This window comes from Salvelinus fontinalis, chromosome 18, assembly GCF_029448725.1.
Source record: "Salvelinus fontinalis isolate EN_2023a chromosome 18, ASM2944872v1, whole genome shotgun sequence".
Classification (NCBI taxonomy): Eukaryota; Metazoa; Chordata; class Actinopteri; order Salmoniformes; family Salmonidae; genus Salvelinus; species Salvelinus fontinalis.
Genome location: NC_074682.1, coordinates 28886502 through 28909738, shown reverse-complemented (window position 1 = coordinate 28909738; position 23237 = coordinate 28886502). Strand labels below are relative to the sequence as shown.

The following is a 23237-nucleotide window of genomic DNA, read 5'->3' as shown; positions in this document are numbered from 1 at the left end:
CTTCTTTGCCCTCTTTCACTCTACTATCTCTCTCGCACGCTTTCTTGCTACCTCTTTCTCCCTCCTCTCCCTCTTCTCTCTCAGCTCTACAGATCCCCTTTGTACTGAGACCACTCTCTGGCCAGGGCGTTTCCTCTGTAACTCATTAGCCTGTGTGGCGGAGGGGGTTGAGGCTGAGCTAAAGGGATATGGGTGGGGGGATGGAAGGGTTAGTGAATGTGTAACTGACATTTTCTCCTCTACCAGACCGTGGCTGCCCAACAACATACCAGTTCCCTAAAACCGATCTCACAATTACTGTTTGACCTGATTCAAGGTTGTTGTTTCACTCATTTTGTAACAAAATGATGCATTAGGATCCCCATTAGATGTTGTGAAAGCAGCAGCTACTCTTCCTGGGGTCCACACAGAACATAAAACATTCCATAATACAGAACTTCATACATTTTAAAATGGCACACACAGCCTACATATCAATACATATTTTTTATTTATCTAGGCAAGTCAGTTATGAACAAATTCTTATTTACAATGACGGCCTAAGAACAGTGGGTTAACTGCCTTGTTCAGACACAGAACAACATATTTAACCTTGTTAGCTCAGGGATTTGATTGCGCAATCTCTTGGTTACTGGCCCAACGCCCTAACCACTAGGCCACCTGCAGCCATAGAGTCGTGACGCGTCATTCAGGGCAGGTGGGGCAGAGCCCCACATAAAAAAAGAGATATATATATATATATATATATATATACAACTTGCCTGTTTTGCATGTTATTTTGGCATTAATATGTGTCACATATCAGTTTGCAAATAATGTTTAAAAAAACATATAATTGAGATAATAAACCCGCATACAAACATGGTCTTTTTTGTTTTCTTGAGTAAGGCATCTCCAAAATGCAGGTGTTTATGTCTAGCTCAGTGCTTTCTGTGGTGGTGAGGCAAGCCAAAAGAAAATACAGAGGGCTGCGTTGTGATTGGCTCAGTGTTCTGTCACTCATGGGGACTCTACATCACCACCAAGTAAAAGGGTAGACATCAACAATTCTAGCCCCTTGGGTGCTGCCATAGAGTTACATTAGAAGTGCCCATCCAAGAAGACTCAAGATCATTGGCCACAGATAAAATGACGTCAAATCATGTTATATGTGCAGTAGCTTTGATTGGACTGATCATGTCAACATCATACTTTCAAAATCTTAGCTAGCAGTCATCATCATGAATCAAGTCGACAATCTACTGGCAAATCCTTTTTAATCCTTATGGTATGAAGAGAAATTATAGATATAATGTGTCGGTGCTCATCGGCCATTAGATATAAACATTGCACAACATGTTGGAAATCGCAAATTCAACAATGAGTGGTTTGGAAGGAATCAGTGAGAGTGGCTGTGTGGTCTCATATCTGGGATTACGGGGCACTTTGTCAATAAAGCATGATTTGTGCCACTCTCAAAACAACTGTTAACTCGAAACTGCGAAAACTTGACTTCAATGAGTTCAAGAAAACTGGGAAGTCAGGAATAAATGAGGTCCGACTGTGAAAATACGTTTTGAATGGTCATCAAACTCGGAATTGTAAATCCAGCCTCTGTCTAGAGCTACGACCTGAAGATCAATGACGTCATCATGATTCAGCCTTGTTTTTTTCAGTTTCCAGTTGTTTTGAAAGCACCATAAATCCAGAAGATGCCAGACTTTGGTGACAAAATTTGCCCACGAAGGACTGCGGCGCCACCTTCCTGGTCACGTGAGCACAACAAGGTGAGTCCAAAGATGTATTGTATGTATTGTATGCTGCATAAATGATAATATGCCAGGGAGATATGTACAGTATACTGTAGTTAAGTAATACTAAGTGTATGTTGTGTAGTAAGACATGAGTAGTCCATGTGCCCCTAATAATTCAGTCTCTTTACCCCTCTTTATTTCGCCTACTGTTATGATTTGGTGGTGCACATGTAGCCTAAAACCTGTTTTAGAGAAATGTAATCATCGAATATTGTAAGCACTTTCATTGTCTGCTTATATGCCCCTTTTATTTATCCGACAGTTCTGACTTGGTGTACAGTGAAAACACCGTAAGAACGGCCCATGTTCTGAATTCTGTCGCTGTACTTTTCATAAGTGCTAAACAAATAGTTATATTGACTACGTCCGTCCTAGCTCACTCTTTAATTTCTTAATCGAAATTACAGAATGCCTCCTCGTCCGCTTATGCCATAGTTTGTACACCTCAATTGTCATTAGAAACCACATTTGCTTAAGCAAGTCAGCCATGTCAGCTATGTTTTTCTAAAAGGAAGTAAATGATGCTGAATGAACTGTTTCGCTGCCAGACAAGGCTCCGCTGATAGCCAGGTGTAGCAGTGGTAAGGTGTTGGGACTGCTGTTAGGACTCTGCTGTTGGTACAGCTTTATGTAGGCCCTAACAGTTTGTGGGCACTGTTTGTCACCATTATAGTGCAATTGATGTATTGTTTAGTGCTGTGTATTGTAGTGACTTTGAGGCATCCCACTTAAAAACAAATCCCCTACCAAGATGTACATGCTAAAATCGACACTGAATACATACATCCCAAAATATAGGTCAAATAGGGGAGAGGTGTTGTGCCGTGAAATGTTGCTTTATCTGTTTTTTAAAACCAGGTCTTTTGTTCATTTGCGGAATATGAGGTGGAAGGAAGTTCCATGCAATAATGGCTCTATAATGCTGTAAGCTTTCTTGAATTTGTTCTGGATTTGGGGGCTGTGAAAAGACCACTGGTGGCATGTCTGATGAGGTAAGTGTGTGTATTAGAGCTGTGTGTAAGTTGACTATGCAAACAATTAGTAATTTTCAACACATTAATGCTTCTTATAAAAATAATAACTCATGTAGTCAGTCTCTCCTCAACTCTTCTTCTTTTTTTTACATGAAGTTTCTATTATTTCAATTCATAGGATTCATACAATACATTTATAGATCTATTTTTGAATCCCCACAACCCCCTACCGGCAATCTGATAGCATGTCAAATAAATAATGAGAAAAAAAAATGTATATTACACTCACGTTGGTAACAATGATTCGGGAGACAGGCGCAGGAATGCGTAATAGGCTTTTTTATTATACCCCAAATTACGACGTGCCGGGTAAGGGCACGGGGACGAAGACGAAGACCAAACAAACACGTAACAAAAACACAGGGTTGAAACCAAAATAAAAGAGCGAGGAGTACCACGAATAAATAACACACGCGCACAATGATTAACACACGGGACGAGACCTGTAATCATCTGGCAATCCACAAGGGCACGCAAACCAAAACACACAGCACAGGTACTCACACGCACCAACGGACATTGTAATAATAATAGACAGCACCATGGTGAACAAAGGGCACATATATACAAAGGGCACATATACACTGCTCAAAAAAATAAAGGGAACACTTAAACAACACAATGTAACTCCAAGTCAATCACACTTCTGTGAAATCAAACTGTCCACTTAGGAAGCAACACTGATTGACAATAAATTTCACATGCTGTTGTGCAAATGGAATAGACAAAAGGTGGAAATTATAGGCAATTAGCAAGACACCCCCAAAAAAGGAGTGATTCTGCAGGTGGTGACCACAGACCCCTTCTCAGTTCCTATGCTTCCTGGCTGATGTTTTGGTCACTTTTGAATGCTGGCGGTGCTTTCACTCTAGTGGTAGCATGAGACGGAGTCTACAACCCACACAAGTGGCTCAGGTAGTGCAGTTCATCCAGGATGGCACATCAATGCGAGCTGTGGCAAAAAGGTTTGCTGTGTCTGTCAGCGTAGTTTCCAGAGCATGGAGGCGCTACCAGGAGACAGGCCAGTACATCAGGAGACGTGGAGGAGGCCGTAGGAGGGCAACAACCCAGCAGCAGGACCGCTACCTCCGCCTTTGTGCAAGGAGGTGCACTGCCAGAGCCCTGCAAAATGACCTCCAGCAGGCCACAAATGTGCATGTGTCAGCATATGGTCTCACAAGGGGTCTGAGGATCTCGTCTCGGTACCTATTGGCAGTCAGGCTACCTCTGGCTAGCACATGGAGGGCTGTGCGGCCCCACAAAGAAATGCCACAGCACCATGACTGACCCATCGCCAAACCGGTCATGCTGGAGGATGTTGCAGGCAGCAGAACGTTCTCCATGGCGTCTCCAGACTCTGTCACGTCTGTCACATGTGCTCATGTACTCAGTGTGAACCTGCTTTCATCTGTGAAGAGCACAGGGCGCCAGTGGCGCATTTGCCAATCTTGGTGTTCTCTGGCAAATGCCAAACGTCCTGCACGGTGTTGGGCTGTAAGCACAACCCCCACCTGTGGACGTCGGGCCCTCATACCACCCTCATGGAGTCTGTTTCTGACCGTTTGAGCAGACACATGCACATTTGTGGCCTGCTGGAGGTCATTTTGCAGGGCGCTGGCAGTGCACCTCCTTGCACAAAGGCGGAGGTAGCGGTCCTGCTGCTGGGTTGTTGCCCTCCTACGGCCTCCTCCACGTCTCCTGATGTACTGGCCTGTCTCCTGGTAGCGCCTCCATGCTCTGGACACTACGCTGACAGACACAGCAAACCTTTTTGCCACAGCTCGCATTGATGTGCCATCCTGGATGAACTGCACTACCTGAGCCACTTGTGTGGGTTGTAGACTCCGTCTCATGCTACCACTAGAGTGAGAGCACCGCCAGCATTCAAAAGTGACCAAAACATCAGCCAGGAAGCATAGGACCTGAGAAGTGGTCTGTGGTCACCACCTGCAGAATCACTCCTTTTTTGGGGGTGTCTTGCTAATTGCCTATAATTTCCACCTGTTTTCTATTCCATTTGCACAACAGCATGTGAAATTTATTGTCAATCAGTGTTGCTTCCTAAGTGGACAGTTTGATTTCACAGAAGTGTGATTGACTTGGAGTTACATTGTGTTGTTTAAGTGTTCCCTTTAATTTTTTGAGCAGTGTATATATTACATAGTAAATCTACTGAACAATACATCATATAGCCTCAGAAATAGTGACAAATTATTGAAACACATTCAGGAATGTAAATGCCCATTGGTTAAGAGTTCATAGATGTCCGCTGCTCCAGAGACGACAACTTGGCCCTGTGGATTCTGACCGTGGAGAGCTCCATAACTACAATTTCCTTAAATGTGAGGAGCCATTGTTGCAATGGTAACTGATGAGGTGGAATCCACCAATGTACAATCATTTTCTTAGCATCTGTAGTTCCTGCCAACCACACTCTCCATTGGCGTACTGACAAGTGCAAATCAGAGTCAGATTAAATTCTGCCATTAGATTCAAAAGTGATGTTGCTTTGTGATAAGTACAGAGATGACATCGTTGATTTTCCTCCAGAATTCAACCACCCCCGGGCATTTCCACAGCACATGCTGAAAAGTACCAAGGTCCCCTATGGTGCAGAACTCACATAATGGTGATGGACTAATACCATGGGATGTTAGAGGTTCTATGGCAAAAATAAATAAAAAACATTGGTGATTGGGGTTTCTATATGATCCAGGTATATGTTTGCATACTCTCTCCCAATTTATTTGTCTCTCAGCAAGTGTAAAATCCTTTTTCCATACAGTGGATAGGGTTAATGGTTTTTGTGCTAGAATTAATTGACAATAGATAAAGTATAAATACCCTTCTTAGACCAAGAATCTGATTTAAATGTTTATTTACCTGCTAATAATTATTATTTGAGTGCCATATTGGAGAGTATGAATGCCATTTAAGATTAGGTCTCATATGTTTTTCTGTAGCTTTCCACACATTTACTGAGTCTGCTATAATGGGTCCAAACAATAAGGCACATTTTTTAGGAGTCAATCCAGAAAATAATAAATATTGTAATCTAATTGGTGAAACTATTGACTCTTCTTCAGCACGCCAAGGAACAGAAGCCTCTGGGTGTAACCAGGTCTTCAGGAAATTCATATGGAATAATAGGTGATACAATTTTAGATTTGGAACTGCAAGTCCACCTGATGCTTCTGTTCTCCGGAGTGTTGCATATTTAATCTGTTGTGTCTTTTCTCCCCCAAATGAACTTCTTCATGACAGAGTCAAGTTTAGACCAATAGTCTATAGTAGGAGGCAGTGGTAACATGGAACTCATAAAATTGATACGAGGGGATGACATTCATTTTAATAATTGAGATTCTAGCATGCAAAGAAGTGGACATAGTGTGCCATCTTTTTATGTCTTTATGTATCTTTTGAAAGGTTTCTCAGTAGTTATTCCTGCAACTATTGTGAAATAGAGGGGGATATGGTAATGTCGGTGATTTGTTTCTTCACTTGGATCATGGGTGGTAGTTGCACGCTTCCCATAGCTGAGTTAAGAGGTAGTAGAGCAGAACAGATGTCTCACGTTTTGAGGGATTGGCATGCTGACTGCAAGAATGTCCACCAGAGCTGTTGTCAGAAAATATGTTAATTTCTCTACCATAAGCTGCCTCCAACGTCGTTTTAAAGAGTTTGGCAGTACGTCCAACCGGCCTCACAACCACAGACCACATATAACCACACCAGCCCAGGACCTCCACATTCGAATTCTTCATCTGCGGGATCGTCTGAGACGAGCCACACGGACAGCTGATGAAAGTGAGGAGTATTTATGTCTGTAACAAACCCCTTTTTGGTGGACCTATGCCCTTCAAGGCCCACCCATGGCTGCACCCCTGCCCAGTCATGTGAAATCCATAGATTACGACCTAATGAATTTATTTAAATTGACTGATTTCCTTATATGAACTGTAACTCAGTAACATCTTTGAAATTGTTCAGTAATTAATCAAATCAAAGTCAGGTTTAGACCTTACAGTCAAGTCGTGCCGCTCTGTTCTTGGCCAGCTGCATCTTAACAAGGTCTTTCTTTGCAGCACTTGACCACATGGCTGGACAATAATCAAGATAAAACTAGGGCCTGCAGGCAGGTCGTCGAAATTGGTTGTCTATCCATGTCCTGAGGACGTCGCGAAATGCCTTCAAAACCAGCCACTAGGAGCATTGTGGATGGGGTTGTTGGATAGGCTTAATCACATGACTCATGACTGTTTTTTAATTTGGGGTTTTGTCCCTATCCCAAACCTTCACCCGTATCTTAACCATTTGGAATGAGTGCCTAAATGTAATGTTTTAACCCGATCACAAACCTTAACCCTCACCTTAACCATTCGCAATGAGTGCCTAAACTTATTTGACATTTGGAGAGACTTTGAAATTTAACATTTGGAGAATGTGGATGAACGTCTAATTCTTCAGTAAGACTATGAGACCTTACACACACACACACCCACACCCAACCCAGCCTCACTAGCAGTGACAGTAGCAGTGAGTAATGGCGAGGTAAGAAAAAGGAGACTGACAACAAGTGATGGAATTTATCCGGTTGACACCACACCAGTGAGCCTTCAAGGCATGAAACTACAAGTCATGAAAGCCTATGTCTCTACACCAACCAGTCCAACAACATTCCTGCCGACAGCCCGGTTTTCCATTTTGCCATGGATAGGAAAGGAAGGCGAGGGGCCTAATAGGCGTTATGACATTTTGGGGAAATTATGGTCGAGGTTATCAGGTGAGATCACTAAAGAAGGCAAAGCCGTTACAAAACAACACCTGTCCGGTTATAACCATAGACTCTTAACTAGAAGATCTCTGATGATTTATTGATTCTATAAACTCTGATAAAACTCGAATAAAGCCATTGTATACTGACAACATGCCGATACTGTGACGGGAAATGCTATTTATAGTCTCTTATCTGTTTACTCAGTAAGGCAATGATAATATTTATCCTTTAAAGTCAAAGCCTTACATCACTCAAACCTTGTACTTTAAGACCCCTTTCCAAGGAAAATAAATGATGCACATGCATTATGTAGAACTTAAACCATTATCACCCTTTGAATGATATGAGCTAAGATACTCAGGCCTCAGTCTTTGCTCTGAAGAATCCCATCCATGCATTGACTTTGTCAGACACTAGGAGGTGACAGTGAACCACAACAACCCACAGTCCCCTGCCGACTGCACTGAAAACCACAACACCAAACACACACCTTAACCAGGCTCTACAGCACACAATCAAATGATTACATCTATTTGCGGAATGGTTTATTGTCCCACTAATTGCAGACAGGATCCAGGGTCCATTCAGCCTAAAGTCAAACAACTCAACTGTCTCTGCTCTGTGCCCAATTTTCGGTTAAGTTTTCTTTTTGTTTTTATTTGCCTTGTAATTTTTTTGTTGGTGGGTGGGGCGTTACAGGAACAATAGTAATTTCAATTTACACACTTAGTTTATACCACAAGTAACCATAGGCTGACACTCAAAAAAAATATATACATACAGTGCATTCGGAAAGTATTCAGACTCCTTGACTTTTTCCACATTTTGTTACGTTACAGCCTTATTCTAAAATTGTTAAAAACTTCTTTGTGATAGGGGGCAGCATTTTCACTTTTGGATGAATAGCGTGCCCAGAGGGAACTGCCTCCTACTCAGTCCCAGATGCTAATATATGCAAATTATTATTAGTATTGGATAGGAAACACTCTAAAGTTTCTAAAACTGTTTGAATGATGTCTGTGAGTATAACAGAACTCATATGGCAGGCAAAAACCCGAGAAAAAATCCAAACAGGAAGTGGGAAATCGGAGGTTTGTAGTTTTTTTACTCAGCCCCTATCGAATTCACAGTGGGATATGGGTTATATTGCACTTCCTAAGGCTTCCACTAGATGTCAACCATCTTTAGAATGTTGTTTCAGGCTTCTACAGTGAAGGGCGGCCGGATGGGAGCTGTTTGACTAAGGGGTCTGCCAGCAGCCTCGTTCTCAGTCACACGCATTTCACATGAGAGGTATCTCTCGTTCCATTGCTTTTCTACAGACAATTGAATTCTCCGGTTGAAACATTACTGAACATTTAAGATAAAAACATCCTAAAGATTGATTCTATACTTAGTTTGACAAGTTTCTTTGACCTGTAATATAACTTTTTGAACTTTTCGTCCGACTGGACCTGAACGCGCTTTTGGATTTGTTTACCAAATGCCCTAACAAAATAAGCTATTTTGACATAAATGGACATAAATTATGGACATTATCGAACAAAACAAACATTTATTGTGGAACTGCGATTCCTGGGAGTGCATTCTGATGAAGATCATCAAAGGTAAGTGAATATTTATAATGGCATTTCAGACTAATGTTGACGGTGCAACATGGCGGATATTTCTTTTGGCTGGTTTGGGCTCTGAGCGCCGTTCTCAGATTATGCTTTTTCCGTAACGTTTTTTTGAAATCTGACACAGCGGTTGCATTAAGAAGAAGTTTATCTAAAGTTCCATGCATAACACTTGAATTTTCATCAACATTTATAATGAGTATTTCTGTGAATTCATGTGGCTCTCTGCAAAATCATAGCATGTTTTTGAACTACTGAACATAACACACCAATGTAAAATTAGATTTTTGGATATAAATATGCACTTTATCGAACAGAAAATACATGTATTGTGTAACATGAAGTCCTATGAGTGTCATCTGATGAAGATCATCAAAGGTTAGTGATGAATTTTATCTCTATTTGTGCTTTTTGTGACTCCTCTCTTTGGCGGGAAAAATGGCTGGGTTTTTCTGTGACTTGGTGGTTGACCTAACATAATCATTTGTGGAGCTTTCGCTGTAAAGCATTTTTGAAATCAGACTGTGTCTGGATTAATGAGAATTGTATCTTTAAAATGGTGCCTAATACTTGTATGTTTGAGAAATTTGATTTATGAGATTTCTGTTGATTTGTATTTGGCACCCTGCAATTTCATTGGCTGTTGCCTGTTGGCGGAACCCCAGTCCTAGACACGTTAAATAAAACAAATCCTCATCAATCTACACACAATACCCCATGATGACAAACCAAGTGTCTTTATTGAGAGATAAGGAGCTTTGGTTTCTGATGAAGCTTAGGTCCACTGTTCACACAGCCGTTCACAAAGGTTCATTTGGAAGGGGTGTAAATACAGTAGTAATTTCGCAATTGTAAAAAAAAAAAAGGTAAAGACGCCCCCCAGTGCTCTCACTATCGCCCCCTATCTTTGATAAAAAAAACTGATTAAACTATTTCCAAAAATTCTGTTGTTCCGTCTCAAAACGTACTTACCCAAACTGATACATCCAGACCAAAGTTTGTTTAAAAACAATTATCCTCAAATAACCTTCCAATTCTGCTATCTTATTTAATTGTGATTTATTCAGCACAGATGCAAATGCAGTTGCAGTGTTTTTAATAAAACATTTAATGGTGTCACCATAAAATCTGAAGATCATCAACTTTTTGATAGTCATTATGAATTCATTCAATTCATTTTCAAATTGTTAACAGAAAGTAGGATTTTGTAGTAAGGAAACATTACAGTGCCATATTGAGGCTCTTTTAGTAGATTCTAAAATGTGTATCTGGCAGTAATACGCATGATGATAATAGTACGAAATCGATTCGGGAAAATTCTTTGTGCCTTTTTTAATAGAAAGTGTACTCTTACAGTTATGAGCTTGCCAGGCATCAATAAGGTTGTAATCAGAGAGCATACTGTATGTTGGAGTGCCTTGGTTGCCTGTGGATTGTAGATGGTCTTGTTAAAATTGTCATGCATGTGAAGAATGGCATTCATGTCTGTCCCAATAACCATTTGGAATTCAGTTAATTCTAACAATGTGCTGTTAAGAAAAATCTAAAAACTTAGGATCATATGAATTTGGAGCATACACATTAACTAAGGCAACTTTCTTTCCATTATGGATACATTTAAGGAAAGTGATTCTGACTTCTTGGTCTTCTCCTTTACCAAAGATGGTGATTTTGAGTTTCTTATGTATCATTATGATTACACCTTAGGTTCAGCTCTCTTTGATCCAGATGCAGTTTCATCTAATGACACATTGACCGGGAGCCAGTTATTAATTAGGCTACACCGTGCCTCTCCCCCTTAGTTCCATGTCTCCGTAGCTTCCAGTTAGAATGTACTCAAGATGCTGCACCCCAACATATTACACCTGTATAACCAGAAAATCCTATAGGATTAAGGTCATGTTTCAAGAAACAGAAACAGACTAGACTACTAAATTAATTTGGCTTGAGTTTCTGAGGTAGATGGCATCACCTGAGGATTGCTTCTGGGTTAGCTTGTATAGCAGTGATCCCAGTACTAAGTATTGTAGGGCTTAGAGTGAGCAGCAACAGAGTGTAAGCGAACTGACACAGTTTGCCTACTCAGCCTTACTGGCCTAGTCTACAACACATCTCTGCCACCACCCACTACGACCTCTGCAAACAAAGCCAATCACAAAAAAATGACCCTGCACTATTATCCTACAACTGCACATTTGCCTGTTTGCACTCTCTGCCACTTTGCACCCTGCCACGGACTGGCTCTTAACGCATATACGCCCCCCATTGCACATCATTCTGTAAAATTGTTTTGCTTATACACCTTTTACATGCATCATTTAAAGTGTAGTTTATAGTGTTTACACTGTAGTCTGTCGTATTTTAGATTACAGTGTTTATAGTGTACGTTGACTGTAAATTCTTGTCTATATACTCTGTCTGTACATATTGTGTATGTCATTATATTGTGTATATTCTGTTTATTGTGGCAGAATTATTTCACCAGGTTATACAGTATTCCTGGTAACTGTGAATGCACTTGGTGAATAAAAGTGATTATGGCAACTGAACCTGCGTTATGGTAACCGTATTGAGTGAGTGACTTGCAGTGATAGGTCCTGCCGTTGGGTAAACGTGTGGAGCTGGCTGAACCAGTCCACTCGGCCAAACTGAAACAGGAGATAATGTTACTGAGAGGACTGTGAAAGCTTCAGAGTCAGTGTCAACAGTAAATAATGGAACAAATTACTTAATTCCTTAGAGATAAACAAAGAGGTGACAGCGATGGTGGCTATTACATAATAAAACAAACTAGATCAACCATGACTGTTGATTAATTAGGAATGTTTACAGTGACATCATCCTGTAGTTCTGTTCTTAGACTCACAACAGCCCCCTCACTCTCACCACCACCACCCCATCCTCTCGTCCTCTCTCTCACCCATTCAACTCCCACTCCATTCCACCCCATCCTCTCGTCCTCTCTCTCACCCATTCAACTCCCACTCCATTCCACCCCATCCTCTCGTCCTCTCTCCCACCCGTTCAACTCCCACTCCATTCCACCCCATCATCTCGTCCTCTCTCTCACCCGTTCAACTCCCACTCCATTCCACCCCATCCTCTCATCCTCTCTCACCCGTTCAACTCCCACTCCATTCCACCCCATCATCTCGTCCTCTCTCTCACCCGTTCAACTCCCACTCCATTCCACCCCATCCTCTCGTCCTCTCTCTCACCCGTTCAACTCCCACTCTATTCCACCCCATCCTATCGTCCTCTCTCTCACCCGTTCAACTCCCACTCCATTCCACCCCATCCTCTCGTCCTCTCTCTCACCCGTTCAACTCCCACTCCATTCCACCCCATCCTCTCGTCCTCTCTCTCACCCGTTCAACTCCCACTCCATTCCACCCCATCCTCTCGTCCTCTCTCTCACCCGTTCAACTCCCACTCCATTCCACCCCGTCCTCTCTCTCACCCGTTCAACTCCCACTCCATTCCACCCCATCCTCTCGTCCTCTCTCTCACCCGTTCAACTCCCACTCCATTCCACCACATCCTCTCGTCCTCTCTCTCACCCGTTCAACTCCCACTCTATTCCACCCCATCTGCTCATCCTCTCTCACCCCTTCAACTCTCCCTCCATTTTACCCCATTCTTCTGTCTTGCCTTTCCATTCAACACACCCACCAATGCTCCTGAGCTTCACCATGGAGAGAAGGGAGGGGGCTAAGAGAAAGTATAGCGGGAGGGTAGGTTTCTTTTGTTTTTCACAGTTCTCGGAGAGAGGGAGGGTGAGAGAAGAGGAGGGAGAGTGGGGTGAGAGAGGGGGGTGTGAGCCATGGTTTAAAAGGAGCATGGAATTCCCCCTCTGAGTTAGCGCTCACCTGGCCCCTCCCACATGTCTTTCTAGAGTATAAAGCATTTCACCTGTATATCCAGCGGCAGGTGTATCTATGAAACTAGAGCGAGAGAAATAAAAGGAGAGAGACAAGGTAGAGAAGGAGATAAACCGTGGAGTATATTGACAAACTCTTGGAGTGGATCACAAACACTGGACTCTAAAACAAACAGTGGATTATTATTGATCTAACACATTCTCATCGCTGCCTGTCGGTTGCGTCAGAATCAGGTACGTGCAGAAGTGGAGGTGCTCTTTGGGGAGTGATGGGGTGGTTGCTTGTGTCTGAGGTCACATGAACCTTTGCAGCATGTTTTGAAGAAACCTCCAATTGATTGATCCAATTTATGTTGACATATCTGTAAAATATTGGGGAAAGTCAGTTTATATTAATCCACAGCAGAGGAAAGAAAACAAAGACTAGTGTGTATTCACACACAGCCAAAGATGTTGCATTCATGACCCACTTCAAACAGTGAATACAATAAGGCATGGGTGAAAAGTTTTACTGTCACATCAATTTCCAAATGTTTAATGTTGATCATCCTTCTACATGCATCAAATGGCTCACTCAATTGTCTCCTGGTTACAGCAACTATACTACAAACCATCTTAATATAATTATTATATTTGTTAATTAATCTATATCCACAAACAGCATCCTGACTGTACATGAATGAGTTTGTCTCCTGGTTGCAGAGAGCCCATGTCGTCTGCCAGTGAGCTGTGTAGGATCCTGACCAACGACAACTTGACCATGTACCAGACTGGAAGCTCCGAGCCGCTGCAGCCCAGCCTCACCACCGTGTCTCTGCCCGCCACAGGAGACCTGCTGCAGCTCTCAGACCTCTCCACATGCAGCTCGAGCATACTGGGTGAGAACACAGTCTTATTTATACTTATTTTGTATTTTATTAAATGTTTTATTATACAACAAAAACATAAGTCTCAATATACTGAAAAATTATGCATTGCACCAGATTTAGCTAACTACAAATGTTCATCTGCAGTCACCTGGGCGCTAAAGGTATCTTATACCAATGCCTCTTTATAATCACTTAGCAGGTGAAAACATTATGATATCTATAGAGGGGAAAAAATACACCTAAACTGATTGACAGAAAAGGAGGATGTGTAATTTTCTCTGCTTTGTTATCAGCATGTGGGACAATTTAGTCCTTGATATGTACTTTTGTGTTGATCACCTGGGAAACCACAGTGTGGATGTGTGTAATCGATTCTGTGGGGATCTTTATTCAGTCAGGAGTTTTAGCGGTTCTTTAGTTTTGGTCACCTTGTTGGCTGGTGAAGTCTGTGGATATTTCGCATTGTCTCCCCCTGGAAGAGACATGTCTGTTGACTGAGCCTGGCAGACACTCAGTCAAAGACCATAGTAAAACCTATGTCCTTTAGCCAAACTCCCAGACAGACAGGGGATTGGCTGAACCTTGCAATGACCTAATTTAGAAGGCTGTTAAATCATTAACTGGGACAATGTTTTGTCTTAAATTGAGGAATGTTTTTCATCTTTCAGATGCCTCAAGCTTTATTTTACTTGCCCTGGCCTAGCCAGTGATAAGTTGTGATTTGAACTGTTTAGGTAGTTGAGGTAGTGTTTTACGACACAGGGCAGACATAAACTAGAGACAGGCGTTCTGACTCCCTTAAACCACAAACTCAGGTTTCACAGATCAGGAGCTGGGTTCTTGTGTGGTTTGGCACTTCATTGAAAGGCTCCAGTTAGTCAGTATCTTGTGGTTAAACTGGGTGGTTAGATTGACAAGGTTTCTTATGGCTCATTGACAGATTGTTGAATCTCAAAAGAGGGATGGTGATTTTACAAGAACAGCATCATGCCTAACACACATGACACACACACACACTCACTCCACAAATCTAACACCCCTTCCTCCTCTGTATCCCCCTCTAGTTCAATGGTATGACCAGAACCCTCAGTACTGGAGCAAGCAGAACGTGTTGGAGTGGATCAGCTTCTATGTGGAAGGCAATAAGTTTGATGCCAGCACACTGAGCCTATCCTGCTGCTTCATGGACGGATCCACGCTCTGCCAACTGACCAGAGATCAGCTGTTAAACATGTTTGGAATGTCCCTCGGGGCTCAGCTCTACCAAAGCCTGATGGAACTCAAGGCCAAATACGGTAAGGATCTGACAGAAGTGAATTGAATAAACATTATTGATGATCCTCAAAACGACAACAGAATCATGCATTTGGTAATGATTCAGTAATTTCATTTATTTTTGTGGTCCAGATCTAAATGAGACCTGTAAGCTCCTGGACAACTTCCTGCATGAGTTTCTAGACTTTCCTCTGCTCAGCACAGTAGAAGTAAATGAAGGTAAACACATCCTCTTGTCTCTTCTTCACACTTCCTATCTCAGACTGACAAACCAAAGCCTTGAGTGTCAAATGGACACATTTGCTTACGTTGTGATGTTACTGTTACAGTTGTGAAGGAGACCAGCTACAACGACTTCTCACACGTCTTCAAGAACTTCAACTTCAATAACATGAAGCCGCTCAGCGACCACGGATACGAGTCCGACAGCATGCACAGCTCCTCGTCAGGTGAGTGGTGTCCCCCTTTTCTCTTCTTCTCATTTGTCATCTCTCCACCCGTCCTCACTCCTCTCATCTCTGTTCCCCCAATTCTTCTCACATCACTGAATCAGTATGTGATTGGTCTGGCCTGTATCACTGAGCCCAAGGCCTAATTCATCGATCAAGGCAGGATGAAGGAGCGGCCATATTGAAAGTGTATTCCCTCCTCTCTCCCTGCCCCCAGGTGGAATGTTCAGCTTTCAGAACCCCAGCTCTCCAGAATCCAGGAGCAGTGAGTCCGACCCAGAGTTCTCTTACCCTCAGATAGCCAGTGAGTACAACTTTTCCTAAGTGGACTTAACAATCTTGAACTTCCGGTGGTGGTTGAGTATGATGGGTGAGCCTTTAAAGTGCATGTCTCTTCAAAAGCCAGTCTGTTATTCTAAACTTCTGAACCATTGTGTTTGACAGAAACGCACATAAAGACAGAGAGGGGAGAGATGGTGAAGAGGGGCAGAGGAAGACCTCCCAAACACAGCCACGATCCCAGACACTACCAGACCTCCAAGAAGAGCAAACATGGTGAGTGGCTCCTATCATTCTAACATACACACACACACACACACACACACACACACACACACACACACACACACACACACACACATACACACACACATCAATGTCAACAACTGTTTTCAATGGTGCTCTGTAGAAGCATGGTTTTATCAGTAATGTGATTAGCATACATTTTGCATCGGGTACTGAAAACAGCCACAGTCAAAACATCACAGGTGTTTTTAGGTCATAGTCTGTTAACCACGTGCACGCACGAACACACACACACACACACACACACACACACACACACACACACACACACACACACACACACACACACACACACACATGCTGTGCACACGCGCACATACAGTATGCACATACACACGCTTGCACACACACATACAAACATAAACACACCTGCTCTACCTCATCCTTGCTTGCTTTAGCACACACACACCTGTGCTGTTCACACACACCTAACTCTTCCTCTCCCCTGTCCCCCGATAGCGCCCCGTGGGACCCACCTGTGGGAGTTCATTAGGGACATCCTGATCCACCCAGAGCTGAACCAGAACCAGGGACTGATGAAGTGGGAGGACCGCAGTGAGGGCGTCTTCAAGTTCCTCAAGTCTGAGGCTGTGGCCCAGCTGTGGGGGCAAAAGAAGAAGAACAGCAGCATGACATACGAGAAGCTCAGCCGCGCCATGAGGTAGGAAACCATGGTGATATAGCAGTACCGTCATGGCAACTAACCATGGAAACCCCAATCCTAGCAACCATGTTTGGCTTTGGGGGCTAGCAAACTTAATAGAGTCAACCAGTTGAGGATGGAGTTAGAAGATTGATAGAACAATGATAAAATGTCTGTGATAAACCATTGTCTTGTCATGAGACTAACCAGTGGCTCTCCTTCATGCCTCCCTCTTATAGATACTACTACAAGAGAGAGATCCTGGATAGGGTGGACGGTAGACGGCTGGTCTATAAGTTTGGGAAGAACTCCACCGGCTGGAAGGTGGAAGAGACCGGGCTGCATGGCATGTGAGACACAAGAGTGGCGGGGGTGTTAACTGGACAGAGCAGTCCCTTCTGTCCTATTGTACTGTAGATAGGACGACCCACTCTCTGGTCGACAGCCCTATACCTGAAATAATATAAAGACACTAACTTCTCTTCTTCCAGGGGAGGTGTTGCAGAAAAGCCAGTGTTTTTGGCTCCAGTAGGTTTTATGAACCAGTATTGATATTTTACTGTAACTAGTATGTTTGTATGTTTAACTGTGTATCTGGATTTTGGGTCAGGAATTGTTGTGGACACCGCTTTGGGCCTCCAAGATGGTACGTCTGTTTTCAGTTATATTCTCCCTGGGATAGATAACGAGAAAAAGGCATTCATGATTGCATTTATATAAACACTTTATATTGTGTGGGAATAACTCACCTTATGTGTCACTATGACAACCACCTGGGTGTATGGGCATTATAGTTTTTACTGTGGCAATTTCAGCACAAGGCACATATATTGCTTGTTTATTTATATGTTTTATATTTACTGAGGGACAGTAGCACTTAACTATAATTGTTCATGTCTAATTGCAAGATGGCTGGTTGCAAAACTTGTGACTTCTAAAATGAGCCATTGTTTAGAATACAATCAAATAACATTTTAATTGTCACAAGAAGTGTAGACTTGCAGTGAAATGCTTACTTACAGGTCCATTTCCAACAATGTGGAGTTAAAGATAAAGATGATATTGTTTTAAAATATGTTAAAAACAGAAGAGCCTCATGTTGTGTTTTAACCTTGGTATTAAAGGGCTTGTGTTTAATGATAAACCTGATATGGAGACAACTGGAGGACAAAAAAAGAGAGAGAGAAGAGAGAGAGAGAGAGGAGTAACAAAATGAAGGGATACTCATTATAAACTATTGGTGACATGAAGTGTATTTCGCTGTTTCAGCATGAATGTTGTCTATAAAGTATATGTCCTTTATAGCCATATAAATCTTCATGTACCTCACCAGGCCAGACCGACATCAAAACACTATGTATTAATAATCAGTTTAAAACAAATCAATGACTCATCTCCTGTTCTGTATAATTGTTTATTATGTTATTCAGCTGATCTTTTCTTCTAGATCACTCAATATCATGTGTATGAGAATTACATCTCAGATTGTATTGTTTCTGATATATTTACACCCATGTATGTACAGAATATTGTTTTATTTTCTATTTAAGAGTCTTTTTACGGAAATAAACTATGTTTGAAATAATGTAAATGTCTGTGTGTGTTTAGTAGAAATTGACTATGTTTTTGTGTCTGAAAACAAAAGCCATATAACACACTAATTGAGCTCAAATGTCCTTTGAATTAACTTATTGCAATCCACTCTGTGTAAAAGCATAAGCTAAATTACTAAAATGTGAATGGAAATATACACTACATGACCAAAAGTATGTGCTCGTCAAATATTTTATTCCAAAATCATTGGCATTAATATGGAGTTGTTCCCCGCTTTGCTGCTATAACAGCCTCCACTCTTCTGGGAAGACTTTCCACTACATGTTTGAACATTGCTGCAGGGACTTGCTTCCTTTCAGCCACAAGAGCATTAGTGAGGTCGACACTGATGTTGGGCGATTAGGCCTGGCTCACAGTCAGTGTTCCAATTCATCCCAAAAGGTGTTCGATGGGGTTCAGGTCAGGTCACTGTGCAGGCCAGTCAAGTTCTTCCACACCGATCTCGACAAACCATTTCTGTATGGACCTCGTTTTGTGCACTGGGGTATTGTTATGCTGAAATAGGAAAGGGCCTTCCCCAAACTGTTGCCACAAAGTTGGAAGCACAGAATCGAATAGAATGTCATTGTATGCTGTAGTGTTAAGATTTCCCTTCACTGGAACTAAGGGGCCTGAACTATGATAAACAGCCCCAGACTATTATTCCTCCTCCACCAAACTTTGCAGTTGGCACTATGCATTAGGACAGGTAGCGTTCTCCTGGCATCCGCCAAACCCAGATTTGTCCGTCGGACTGCCAGATGGTGAAGCGTGACAGAGAACGCGTTTCCACTGCTCCAGAATCCAATGACGGGGAGCTTTACACCACTCCAGTCAACGTTTGGCATTGTGCATGTTGATCTTAGGCTTGTGTGCGGCTGCTCGGCCATGGAAACCCATTTCATGAAGCTCCTGACGGGCAGTTATTGTGCCGTTCTTGCTCCTTGACATTTACACTTCACAATAACAGCACTTACAGTTGACCGGGGCAGCTCTAGCAGGGCAGAAATTTGACAGACTGACTTGTTGGAAAGGTGGCATCCTATGACGGTGCCACGTTGAAAGTCACTGAGCTCTTCAGTAAGGTCATTCTACTGCCAATGCTTGTCTATGGAGAATGCATGGCTGTGTGTTCAATTCTATACAGCTGTCAACAACGGTTGTGGCTGAAATAGCAGAATCCACTTATTTGAATGGGTGTCCACAAATGTTTGTATGTATAGTGTATACTAGTGTATATATAGTGTATACTAGTGTATATATAGTGTATACTAGTGTATACTAGTGTATATATAGTGCATACTAGTGTATATATAGTGTATATATAGTGTATATATAGTGTATATATAGTGTATACTAGTGTATATATAGTGTATACTAGTGTATATATAGTGTATACTAGTGTATACTAGTGTATAATAGTGTATATATAGTGTATATATAGTGTATATATAGTTTATATATAGTGTATACTAGTGTATATATAGTGTATACTAGTGTATATATTGTGTATATATAGTGTATATATAGTGTATACTAGTGTATATATAGTGTATATATAGTGTATATATAGTGTATACTAGTATATAGAGTGTATATATAGTGTATATATAGTGTATATAAAGTGTATACTAGTGTATATATAGTGTATATATAGTGTATACTAGTGTATATATAGTGTATATATAGTGTATATATAGTGTATACTAGTGTATATATAGTGTATATATAGTGTATATATAGTGTATGTATAGTGTATACTAGTGTATATATAGTGTATATATAGTGTATATATAGTGTATACTAGTGTATATATAGTGTATATATAGTGTATATATAGTGTATACTAGTGTATATATAGTGTATATATAGTGTATGTATAGTTATACTAGTGTATACTAGAGGACACGCAATTTGGATCCAATTCACTCTTCACATCGGAGTGTCATGGCGGATGAATTTAACAAGGAAACTCAGACTCTTTCAGTCAGTGCCCTCTGTCAGGGTGTAACGAAGACGCAGGGAGTCAGGAGTTTAATAGTGACGAACAATAAAAAACAAGCGAATCAATGCTGCCTGATGAGTAATGATACAGATAAAGGGGAAGTAATCAGGGTAGTGATGAAGTCCAGGTGTGCCTTATGATGGGTGGTTAGTAAACCGGTGTTGTCGAGCGCTGGAGAGGGAGTAGATGTGACACAGGGCCTCGCCTTAATTTCTCATCTGGAGTGTGAATCTGTCAGCAGTGTAGTCACTCTTCTCCTGCCAACCACTATCAGACAAGACAATAAATACAGACTGCATTTTCATATCCAAAGTTATTATGTAACATTGAAACACTATTTTGCACCTGTCTCTCAGTTGCATTTGTCTCTGGTTGACACAGGCGTACACTTATAGTCCTCCTAGAGTAACCATCGTTCTGGCGACAGTAATTACTGATATACCACCATCGTTCTGGCGACAGTAATTACTGATAGACCACCATCGTCCTGGCGACAGTAATTACTGATAGACCACCATCGTCCTGGTGACAGTAATTACTGATATACCACCATCGTCCTGGCGACAGTAATTACTGATATACCACCATCGTCCTGGCGACAGTAATTACTGATAGACCACCATCGTCCTGGCGACAGTAATTACTGATAGACCACCATCGTCCTGGCGACAGTAATTACTGATATACCACCATCGTCCTGGCGACAGTAATTACTGATAGACCACCATCGTCCTGGCGACAGTAATTACTGATAGACCACCATCGTCCTGGCGACAGTAATTACTGATAGACCACCATCGTCCTGGCGACAGTAATTACTGATAGGTATTGTCTGTGTTTTCTTTTTTACATCAACCCTTCTGGTTTGCAACGACACAACAGTGAGCTTGGCTCTTCATTATGATCCATCAGTACATTTACAGACTCAATTTAAATGTATTTTCTGAGAGGACACAGAGGTATGTGACAGCTGGGGCAATTCTCAGACAACGGACCATAACTGCTGATCACACATGCACGCATGTACGTACACACACAGCATTCTGGATTGAATGGAGACTACTCGACTGGCGAATGTGTTGGTTTAAACTCTCTTTTACGCTAACTTGAACTAAATAGAACTTGCAACTGCTGTTGTCATGTTGTAAAAAACACCACCCAACCGTGACAGGGTTTCTGTCTATGAGAGTGAGAGTGTGTGTCACATGTTTAAGGGCACGCGATCCGTGTGGAGTGGATGTGGTGCGATGCATGTGGACAGTGGTGGGGCCTGTTTGAGTTGTTGTGTTGCGTTGCCTTGTAATGTTTTTAAGGCCAGACACCAGACTATAGATGTGTGGTACTTTTCACAAAGGCTCCATTGTTGCCGAGCGACAGTTGCTGTTGAGTTAGGGGTCAATTGCTGCCTCGTGATTTACACCTCAGTCGGATCCTCACTCCCTCACCTGAAATATTCACACACACACACTCAAGAAAGACAAACTATACTCTGGCAGGAGATTTCTGGGCATTCCATTTGTGTTGCCTACCGTCCGGTAGATTTTCACTCCAACCCTAGTCTAGCGCACCTGATTCTAATAATTAGCTGGTTGATAAGCTGATTTAGGTTTGTTCCTGTCCAAATCAAGGTCATGCCATCTTCAGGCCTGACTTACTGAATAATTGCATCTATTACCATCTAGAAACAATGGAACATCCAACATTAACTTCATTCATTTGTGGTCCATTGTTTCATTAAGGTCACAGTTTAAAGTGTACAGAAATCAGTGATGTGGTTTTCCCCATGTAGAAAACAATACTAAAATGCCTTTCAACTTTAACAAATAAGGATTTAAAAGATCTCAATAATTCCCTCATCGCTAATGTCAAGGATAATTGAATTCATCAACAGCAGCTTGTGTACTTAAACAGTCCAGGCACACACAAGCACACATTCCCACACCTTAGTGTGGTGACAAAGGGTATCTGCACCTCCCTGCTAGATAAACATACCTGTTCAACAGGTGTATTTGGCTGCCTTTCAAAATGTGACTCCAGCACGTAGCTTACTGGAACTCTTCAGTCTGCTGCCAGGAAAATCATGGAGAGAGGGTGGGGGCACAGCTTTCATGTGTGTGTGTGTGTGTGTGTGTGTGTGTGTGTGTGTGTGTGTGTGTGTGTGTGTGTGTGTGTGTGTGTGTGTGTGTGTGTGTGTGTGTGTGTGTGTGAGAAAAACTTGCAACTGATTTCCATAATGATTTTCCATGTTGCTACAACCCTTATTATAACGGCAAAATGAAACAGTTGTTCACCAAAAAATATTGTTCACATACTGGTGTTATTTAACACTGTAAATTAAAGGAATGGGTGGTTTTGGGAGGATTTTTCCTTCGCTCGGCAACAATGGAGCCTTTGTGAAAAGTACCACACATCTATAGTCTGGTGTCTGGCCTTTGAAGCATTACAAGGCAACGCAACACAACAACTCAAACAGGCCCCACCACTGTCCACATGCATCGCACCACATCCACACGGATCGCGTGCCCTTAAACATGTGACACACACTCTCACTCTCATAGACAGAAACCCTGTCACGGTTGGGTGGTGTTTTTTACACCATGACAACAACAGTTGAGAGAGAGCGAGAGAGCGCGAGAGAGCGCGAGAGAGCGCGAGAGAGCGCGAGAGAGCGCGAGAGAGCGCGAGAGAGAGCGAGAGAGCGAGAGAGCGCGAGAG

General features: G+C 42.1%; 1 protein-coding gene across 1 annotated transcript; it reads left to right on the top strand.

Annotated features, from left to right (window-relative positions):
* Window positions 1–13146: 13146 nt before the first annotated feature.
* Window positions 13147–18509, top strand: LOC129815249 (ETS-related transcription factor Elf-3-like). Its single transcript, XM_055868862.1, has 9 exons — window positions 13147–13337; window positions 13806–13981; window positions 15037–15267; window positions 15380–15466; window positions 15577–15696; window positions 15914–16000; window positions 16141–16251; window positions 16741–16942; window positions 17164–18509. Exons 2-9 carry the CDS (start codon window positions 13813–13815, stop codon window positions 17276–17278), a joined length of 1122 nt encoding a protein of 373 aa, XP_055724837.1. The 5' UTR covers window positions 13147–13337; window positions 13806–13812; the 3' UTR covers window positions 17279–18509.
* Window positions 18510–23237: the final 4728 nt, after the last annotated feature.